We start from the raw sequence: 10,183 nt of genomic DNA on the forward strand, positions 1-10,183 counted from the left end.
TTAGATGTGTAGTGCCCTGAGGCCCTGGTAGGAACTCCAATTTTACAGAGCAAAAACCTCTCACCATCCTAATTTACCCTGTGGGCCAAAGACATCCAGTTTTAATAATGACAATAACTATCCATTCACCAGTATCTGTCATTGGGTATTTATAATGTGACCAGTATAGATAATGTGCAGTGCTACAGAGGATGTAATATGGTGTTTTCCAACTCACCAGCAGATGGAGACATTTCATCTGTTGCAGACATGTTCACCATGGCCTTCTCCTCTAGCTGTATTGCCCATGTGTACTTACCATAATGCATTGCTCGTCTGCCCAACTGTGGCCCTCTCGATGGCTTCTTTTTGTTGCTGGCTGACAGCAAGAGACGTCATGATGAAGTCCTCTTTGTCTTGAGCATCGCTGTACTCCTGACTGGCCAGTATCCCATCAAATAGTTTCTCTGGTAGGGATGGGTCAAATTCCTGCCCCAACAATTATCAAGGGAAAAAACAGACTTATGCATAGAACAATATGGCACACAAATATATGTTGGTTACACAGCACAGGCAAAAAGTATATCTAAAATAAATGCAAGGAGTGTTTGTGCCCTCTGGTTTGGCCGTCATTCTGAAGTGATGAGGAAATAGTCAGTGTGGATTTGTCATTGTAGAAATGAATTTGTTCAGCTATTCACTACGATTGCAGCTTTGACATGAGAAGTTGTAAATGCTAACTGTGTACAGTAGGCCTACAGTAATCTGGTAGCCTATCGTACAGTATTATTTTGGATTTCCAAGTGTTAGATTATTATTGTCATTGTCAGGTATTTTGGTTATCACGACACTCCTAGTCGAGAGAATGTATAGACCTTGGGATGATTATAACAATACATCAAAAATATAAAAAACAGAAAGCATACCTGATGTATTTCTGGGGCTAAAATAAAGCCCAGACCTGTGAAACGCCCAAATTGCGCCAAAGACTGCCTTGTCCAGCCTTTGTCTTCTTCGGTCACTGGGCGCTTAATTCCAGCTGAAATAAATGCATAAAATATAATTCAATTTAATATGTAAAGAAAATGTAGGTCCATGTAGGTTCAACAACAAAGCAGAAAGCATGATAACTGGTGGTAAATATTTTGTGGTTGTGAGTCATTATTCCAAGTAGGCTGGGCTACTAACCTTTTGATGTCGAAGGTGCCATCACAGACAGCCTCTTGGCCACAACGTCCTCTGTTTTGGGTGCTGTAGGCCTTCTCCACACACACTCCACATCCGTCCGGGTCATGTTCTTCTCCGCCCAAATGAGGAGGGCTGCAATGTGGTGGCACTTGGCTAGACCAACAGCACATGTACACCTGCTGTCCGTCACCTCCTGATCCTCTACATGCACCTAGATGAACACAACTTTTCTTAGTCCAAAGCCAGGCTCTAAATTAACACCAGTAGTAGGGAATGGATCGCACTCAATTTTTCTTCTTTCTTGTGGTTTTAGTTTTATTTTAACTTTGCAGGGACTGACATGACAGACGTTTCGGCTGCACAGAGCCTTCTTCAGTGTCTCTTCAGGGCTCTGTGCAGCCGAAACGTCTGTCATGTCAGTCCCTGCAAAGTTAAAATAAAACTAAAACCACAAGAAAGAAGAAAAATTGAGTGCGATCCATTCCCTACTACTAGATTACTTCAGAGACGCACCAACAAGACGGAAGAGCGCGGTGTGTGAAAGATAACCTTCTAAATTAACACCAGCCAAATGCTGGTGAAAAGTCACTTTGGCTGGAAAAACGTACCAGCCATTTTTACCCATCAGTGAGTGTGTGTAGGCTATGGCAAGAATAACATACTTTCAACATTTTGGCAGGTGATAAAAAAAAAAAAATAGAGCCATGGTCGTAGCCATACAATAACATAACATAAATCGCCGCTGAGGGAACAGCTTGAGCACTTTGATATTTAAGTTTAGACGACCACTAGATAGCGCCACTGTACCAACTACACTCTGTGGATAGACAACCATTTATCACCGATAACAAACCATGTTGCTTAACTGACATAGATTGAACATATTTAACATAGTAAACGTCAACAGTTATATCGGTTTTCAAGTCGACACCCACATATTTAGCTAATGTTTCGCCTCACCTCCACCTCATATTCTTTTTTCTTCATAGACGCCTGCACTTTTCCTTTCAAGCTGCCACCTGACATAACATTGACACTAATCACTCTGTTTGAGTTGTAGGAGTTCAGTCCCTTTTTAACTGACTTCGGATGGCTGGCGAAATACGAAGTCACGGTGAAAAATGTGACTGGCTCCTTAGCAGTAGACATTTTCGTATAGCAATCACTAGATATTACCTGTGTCGTTAACGTTCACTGTGTTTAGAATTTCTGTTTATGTTCCCGCCGGCGGCTAACGTTAGCACAAACAGCACTGGGTCCTTTTTGCTGGTCGCACTTTCATGGAGTTTATTGAATGAGATATACAGGTCTGATCGACTTACTTTAAAATGCAGATGAATCCGCGTAGTTTCGTCTTTTCAACGATGTGTTCCGTGTCTTCGTAACCTTAGCAGGCGTTTTACAATCCAACCGTGAACATTGGCTGTTAACATTACAGTATACATTGGGAGCTGGGGATTTGGATCCGTGACGTCACACTTGCCAACCCTATTGAGCTCATGTGGGTGGCTGGTTGAACTGAACAGAAATTACAAAAAGAAGATGGTCTATCTTTTGAAATTTTATGAAATGCTGTCTCGCCCAACACTGGAAACACAAGAAATTGTTTTGGATGCTTGGGATGTGTTGCTAGTTTTCATCAAGGGGTCAAAACATCAAGGTAATGGCGAGGGTGTTCAAAATCTGACTATGGGTTTCATTGAAGATCCAAATTTAATAGATAGTACATACTGTTGGCCTACTTTATTGAGTACATTTTGTTGTGTGATACGGCACAGAGGTTTGGAGTGCCTTCCATTTCATAGCAGAGGTGCAGTATGTAAGAGGTGGGATCAAGAAGCTGACAGATTGTATGATGTCATGTATAGAAAGCAAAGCTGTCACATATTTATGCCAGTACCATTGACAGTACTTGGACGTGAATCATCACCATGCTCTGTCTTCTCTTTCTGTGTTTAATCGGTGCAGGTAGGTTTGTGTTTCTAAACATAGGCCTATCTAAAATACTGGTATTGCAAAAGAGATTATTTAAACAAACAATCGTAAAGGTACAGAACATATCAGTAATTTTGTTGCATTTTAAGATTACAGTTGGCAAGAAGACATTTATCCAAACAGGACGGAGATGATCATCCTAGAAGGCCAAACTGCCTCTCTGTCCTGCACCTACCGTGTCTCTGTAAACAGCCTCCAGTGGTATCGCCAGTATCCAGGATCTAGACCAGAATTCATTGTTCTGGCCATGGAATCTGGAGACTACAAGTTGAACTCAACTCCACCTCACCCTCGTGCCTCAATTGCAGTGTATAAAGAAGCTAAAAGGGTTGAATTGAACATCTCCTCAGATGAGGTGTCAGACTCTGCTGTCTACTACTGTGCCCTGGAGCCCACAGTGGCAGGAAACATAACAGTGCAGTACAATAACCCAAGCACCTCCTTGTGCTCTATGTGTTTCACAATGGATTTTTTTATCACATGCAAGGATTTAGTGCAATGATTGTTGAATTTAACTATTATGAAGAACAACGTGATGAAAGTTGGTGTATGTAAACGTCTCTGGGTAAATTGAATGCCATCTTCAGAGATACAGTATAGGCCTACATTACATACTGCTATGAGAGGTTTGGAATTCTCACATGGTGGTGTACAATGTGATCAGTTTGTAATTTATAAAACAAAACTGTATCCATACTATGTCCACCCACGTTTTTTGTTCCCTATCATCTTTGTATGCACTTTGTCTTATTGTCTGCATTATACAGTGCTTTGCAGCTAGCCTACTTAAAAGTACTGATAGGGTCTGTGCTCATGTGTTGTCAATTACTTTTTCATTTGCCTTTATGCGCTCATGTCTTCTTCATGGAGTTCTTCAGTAACGCGGAAGCATGTAGTAGATTGTAGTCTTTCATGTTAGCATTTAAGGACTTCCTGGTTCGTATCGGCTTCCGGCTTCCATTGGGAATGAATAGGGGTAAATTTCAAATAAGCTCCGAGTGCAAGCACGCGCTTAGCGAACCCCCGCAAACTGTCGAGGGTGTTAAAAATAGGCTGTAGGTATGACATGGTTGATCATTTTGTGTCAAACTTCGACATAAATACGATGTTGCGTCCATATGCTAAACCCGGAAGTTTTTGGCGACTACAGAAGCGGCGCCTGTATCTAACGGCATGTACGTGCGGAGGGTTGTACCCATGGCAACCAAAGGAAAGTATGTAGTTCGGAAGTTTTAATGATCAGAAAGGGGTTAGCAATATTGAATTATAATCGTCATGATTTAACATGTGAATACACCAACATGATGATACGATCCGTTCCACTAATGAGAAAGGGATGCGGGGACACGCTAATGTTCGTTGTTGCCGTGCAACTTATATTTTTGCCAAACCTGAATCTCTATGGCGTTTTGCAATGTAAAAAATCGCCATCGAACCGGAAGTCCAAACGCCGCATACAAGTTGACGTCAACGCTGAAGAGCTCTATTGTTTGACTTTTTATAAATGTGCTCTTCTGATACAGAGTTTTGACATTGTGCATTTAAAGTCTTTAACACTCTTTACACGCAGGGTTGCCAGATGAGGCTGATGATTTCCAGCCCAAAAAATGCTCAAAACCCACCTAGGAGCACAAAATCCCGCCCAATTGTATTGATTTCTATGGCAAACATTGGGCGGGTTTTTCTGATAAATGCCATTTTTTCCCCCCACACGGCCATCCTAAGCAGCCCAATTGGGCGGGAAACAGCCCAATCTGGCAACACTGTTGACACGTCTGTCTTACATTGTTTGATGACAGATGATGAACTTAGTTGTACAGGTGCCAGTAACGGTTATACAATACAAATAAGCTGAACTTGAATTGATGCCCAATTGACCTGTTCAGAATCGACGTCCTCACTGAATGCGTGTGCATCGTTGACTCAAGCACACCAGAGATGTTTTAAAGGTATTACGAGAGACCAGGGGCGTAGCACCAAATTTGGGGCCCTAGGAACGACCTCTTCCATGGGTTACACACACCCCAACCTACCCAACACCCCCGACCACCAACCCCCCCCCCCCCCCCCCGCGCGCGCCTACCTCCTGATATCGTCATCCTTCTTGCCTTCCTCAGAATACCCCTCTATGCTGTCCTCTCCTTCACTTGAATCATCCTCATCTTCAATCATATGACATAGGCTAATAGACACAATAAAAATATGAAATGTCTTAATCTTTCACATAATAACCAGTTATGAAAAGTAGGCTATCATATTCATAGGGATGACTTTTAATCACTTCATCACTATGGTGTGAGGGGGAGACACTGGTAGGCCTACATCTCTCTTCTTGCTTTAGACTATTTCGTGCACTATGGACACTTGAGACATTGATATGTTGAACTGAACTTTTTTCAATGTGCATCGCTGAACAGAAACACACGCGCTAGCGCACACATTCGTTCACTTGCACTGCCCCGCACGCACGTCACGTTTGCCCGTATCAGTGTTTGGGAGAGCAAGGAACAGAGAATCAGCTGTGATTTAGCCTAGGCTACTGACAGAAGCTGACTTCGAAATGTCGCTTAAAATGTTAAAGAACTAAAGTAGGCTGTCGCTGTTTGGATTTGATGTCGTTATTCTCAACCTTTTAAAGTCAGGGCAACCCGAAGTTATATTTATTTCTTTGAAATAATTATTTATTAGGCTACTGCATATAATTTCAGAATTAAATTGGCCAGGAACTATTTCACAGTAGCCTACCTTGTAGTAATTTTCATGAGCACTCAATGCAGATAGGCTACCTGCTCAGCACGGAGGTAGGCTACTCTGCTTTTCTTGTGCTATGCAAACCGCTTTGTGCAGATAGAATGGCGTCAGCAGCATTCAAAACGCAGACTGGTGCCCCGTCAAAATCTCGTCATTATTTTACCACACTTCAGCTATAACGGGCGTTGTCAGATGGTCAGAGACATGGCCAAGTAACCAGAGCTTTCCTGTTGAGAGTGTTGAGACCGCAAAATAAAAGCAGAATGAAAGTTCAAGACTGACAGCTGTTCGCACCGCTACCTTGACATTGTTATGAGGACAGAATCAATCTGCAAATTTGATGACCAGGGCGGACAGCATTGCACCCGGTTGAGAAACTGCTTTTCTTCAAGACTAGGATATTAGCTAAAATAGGCTCACCTTCTCTCAAGTTCACACCATTTGCACCTGCTGCGACAGGGGACATCTTCACGTCCGTGACATTTTCTGAAATTGAGTGGGATTTGTCTTACAAATAGCTTTGCTATCATTTGGATATTTGAACCAGCATCGACCCATGTTGGTCTTTTGGGACACTTATGAATATTTCAAAGACAAATATGGGTTATATCACAATGATAGCCAATAAAATGAGATTTGTTTCATTTGACTTCGGCTATCACAGAAGGCCACATGGAATGGGAATGGGATAGTCCTAACCAGTTATCCTACTGTGTAGCCTAGGCTGCAATTTTGACATTTGGGCTCACCTTTCTTGCAAGAAATCAGCTGCAGTTGCTTTCCTTAATTTTGTTTGCCCTCTCTTGCCTTTCTATTCTTTTTGTGACAGACTGGTGTTTTAGACGTCTTTCATTGCTAACCGGCTGCTGCGTTTAATGCATAATATTGAAGTGAGTGAGTGTTGATTCCGCATATTGTACAATCAAAAGTCCGCGAGCGGGGTGTCCGATATAGAATATAGCCTATTTGCAGGCTAGTAGGCTATATCCAATTCAACAGATGTATTTCCAGAGAACATTGGAATTACATAAATTGCCAACATGTATTGACATTATTTTTAAAATTATGTTTTTAAAAAACGAAAGAAGAAAATTATTTTCCATTGCAGGGCCCCCGGTGGGCCCCCCAGGTGGTCTGGGCCCTAAGAATGAGTCAGGGTTTTCCCCCCCTGTTCTACGCAGCTGCGAGAGACTCCACTCTTCCGGGTGGTACTGCACTCTAGGGGCGCCAACAGAGGAGTGCAGACTCTATTCAGAATGAATGGGCTGCGCTCTCTCGACAGCGGCCAGTGAACTGCAGCCATGGGCAAAATAGGGAGTGGGGAGGCTGTATGTCGTATCTGAAGTTAGCGTGATCATCTGTTTTCTTATTTCGGAAAAACACCTGCTATTTTCTTTACAAGTGAATGGTGCATGGTCGATTCCAAGGAGAGATAGATATAGCCTATAGGAGGGCTTACTTACATAATAACAGCGTAGTACGAAATGATGGCAAGGGGAGTACGGAAATTGTATTCTTCTACGGTCAGTATTGGAAGCATGCAATGCCACTTCCGTGAGGGTCGGAGTGTGGAACAGGTCATAGGACAACGTGAATGTTTGTCAGCCGTCCTTAATTACCCCCAGCAACTAGGCTACTGCTGACCAACAGCTGCAGTTAATTTGGCCACACACTGAACACTGACAACCGGATATCCTCTTTCGGATTTTGCGGAGTACATAAATGTTTGTCGCACCACTGACCATGCGCATCCACTCGTGTCCTCAGGCCACGCCCCTGTACTACACCTTGGCCAATGCATTTACCCCCGAGAGATTGTTCTGCTGTGTCGACTTTCTTTGGTCGATTCTGCTTCAACGATGCACACACAGCCAAAAAACGTCATATCTATTTACAAACAGTAAAGGGGTCTATTGTGTGATCTGAATCAATGAGCCCCGAAGAGCCACCTAGTGGACATTCTGGTAACTCTGGTCCACCAATCAGAATAGCTATAGCAATGACTTACTGCATTTGAGAAACAGTATAACTCATGTTGTGCAGCGGATGCAGTAAACCAGAGAGAATCTTCAAGGGGCCGGGATGAAGGGTAGCCAACTCATCTGCATGGTGAACTCACTGCTATTGATGACAACAGGTGAATGTTTAACATAGCATGCACAAACTGTAAAATGCACCGTTTATATAGGGCCTACTATATTATAGTATATACTATACTATACTATACTATACTATACTATACTATACTATACTATACTATACGGTAGGCTATAACTATGATTGAATCTTAAGTCTTTAAAGAAATCTTCACATCTTCATTTTACAGATATATTGGCTGATACAATTACACCTACTGAAACCAGCGAGAGCGGTAAGGAAGGGAATTCAAAAAAGCTGCAATGTTCTTACCAAGCAAGCGTTGACAATATCCGTATTTATTGGTACAGACAGTATCCAAATGGAGCACCTCAATATTTACTTTTCAAAGGAGCTCGAGGTCACACAGCTGACGATAACCCCCACATACATCAATTTGAAGCAACAGCATCCAGTGAGACAACGGAACTTGTTATTAAAAACCTAACTCTGGCAGACACTGCTCTCTACTATTGTGCTCTACGGGGTTACGCCCAGTGATATGAAGAGACTGAGAAACTGTACAAAAACTAGAGCTCACTGATATTCTGATATTTCAACCACATGGAGAAATTAACCAAATGTGGTCACACCTGTTGTAAATAGGATGTGGCATGCTTCCTGAAAGCAACATATTTTTTTAATCGTCATGAATTGTCGCTCAACACATAGGGTTCAGCACTGACACTAGTATCTATTGTTTGATCTTGTTTTCCAGTAATGTTGTTACATGATCTCCAAAAATTCCGTGCTCCTGGACACGGATGTTAAGGACACAAAATCCGTGTCCAGGAGCACGGATTTTGCCAAAATTCCGGGCTCCTGGACACGGAATTATTTTCCGTGCTCCTGGACACGGAATTGTTTGAAGTGCTTTCTATAGGCTATTTCCACAGTCTTGTGTTGTCTCAGGATTTTTCTAATTTCAAATATTTTGTGTAAAAAAAAAACATTTCTTACTGACAGGTTAGGGTTAGGGATTGTTTTGGTCTGGGCACAGCTAGTTTTCTTTCATTCATTATATGAGTTTGATAGCCTAGCAACCAACTGGAAAAGGTATTTCTCAAAAATATGTCTTTAATGACAGGTTAAGGTTAGGGAATGTTTTGTCAGGGCACAACTTAAATTGCTATAGCATTATTTTGTTTAGGATTAGCATTTGGTATGTATTTTCTAATGATAGAGTTAACACAGTGCTGTGGTAATAGCCCATAGAAAGCACTTCCGTGTGCCCATCACGGAAAACAATTCCGTGTCCAGGAGCACGGAAAACAATTCCGTGTCCAGGAGCATGGAATTTTGGCAAAATCCGTGCTCCTGGATCCACGGATTTCGTGTCCTTAACATCCGTGTCCAGGAGCACGGAATTTTTTGGAGATCAGGCTGCATGTTTCATTAAACATTACACATGCATTGTAGGATAATTGTAGAACATAACAGTAGGCCTATGTAATCATAGGGCATAGGGTAATCATAGGACATAGGGTAAACATACGACATCGACATTTTTTATCGTCATGAATTGTCGTTCAACACATAGGGTTCAGCACTGACAGTATTGGTTGTTTGATCTTGTTTTCCAGTAATATGCAGTCGTTACATGTTTCATAAAGCATCACACGTGCATTGGAGGATAATTATAGGACAATTGATAACTTTAACAGTATGACATCATCAGGGCTACAGTAGGCTAAGTGACATCGTGAAAAGTGGCATACGTGTCATGGTGAATTTGGTTTGCCACACCAAATACAGTATCATTTCAAACTGTCTGTTTTTAGATAACACATGGTTGAAAATTCACAACCATTAGCAATGGTCAGATTTCTCAGCAGTTTTAACCCTTTTCTATTTTACTGTACATAATGCCAGCCATTTTACTGCTGCGTAATCTGTTGACTGGTGACCAACACCACTCCATCTGTGATGGGGTCTGCTGATCTTCCCCATCTCTGTTGCTTCATCATTCTCCAGTCCTCAACGTTATGACATTCTCTTCTAGTTCAATTGCCATTAAACACACTTCGTTCTTAGAGGTTTGGTGTTGGATTACAGGGGTAAAATCTTCAAGGATGTAAGTACTATTATTAGCTCTTACGTTAAGACAAAATATGATCATGAAAACCTAACAATG

General features: G+C 42.0%; 1 protein-coding gene across 1 annotated transcript; it reads right to left on the reverse strand.

The window, feature by feature from the left end:
• Positions 1 to 289: 289 nt before the first annotated feature.
• LOC134466343 (uncharacterized) lies at positions 290 to 2,335 on the reverse strand. The gene is made up of 4 exons (XM_063220238.1): positions 2,128 to 2,335; positions 1,168 to 1,378; positions 906 to 1,018; positions 290 to 468 (listed from the first exon to the last, which is right to left on the reverse strand). The coding sequence occupies exons 1-4, from the start codon at positions 2,314 to 2,316 to the stop codon at positions 295 to 297; spliced, it is 687 nt and encodes a 228-aa protein (XP_063076308.1). The 5' UTR covers positions 2,317 to 2,335; the 3' UTR covers positions 290 to 294.
• Between the last annotated feature and the right edge of the window lie 7,848 nt (positions 2,336 to 10,183).

The sequence above is a fragment of the Engraulis encrasicolus genome, chromosome 16, assembly GCF_034702125.1.
Source record: "Engraulis encrasicolus isolate BLACKSEA-1 chromosome 16, IST_EnEncr_1.0, whole genome shotgun sequence".
In the NCBI taxonomy this organism is placed as follows: Eukaryota; Metazoa; Chordata; class Actinopteri; order Clupeiformes; family Engraulidae; genus Engraulis; species Engraulis encrasicolus.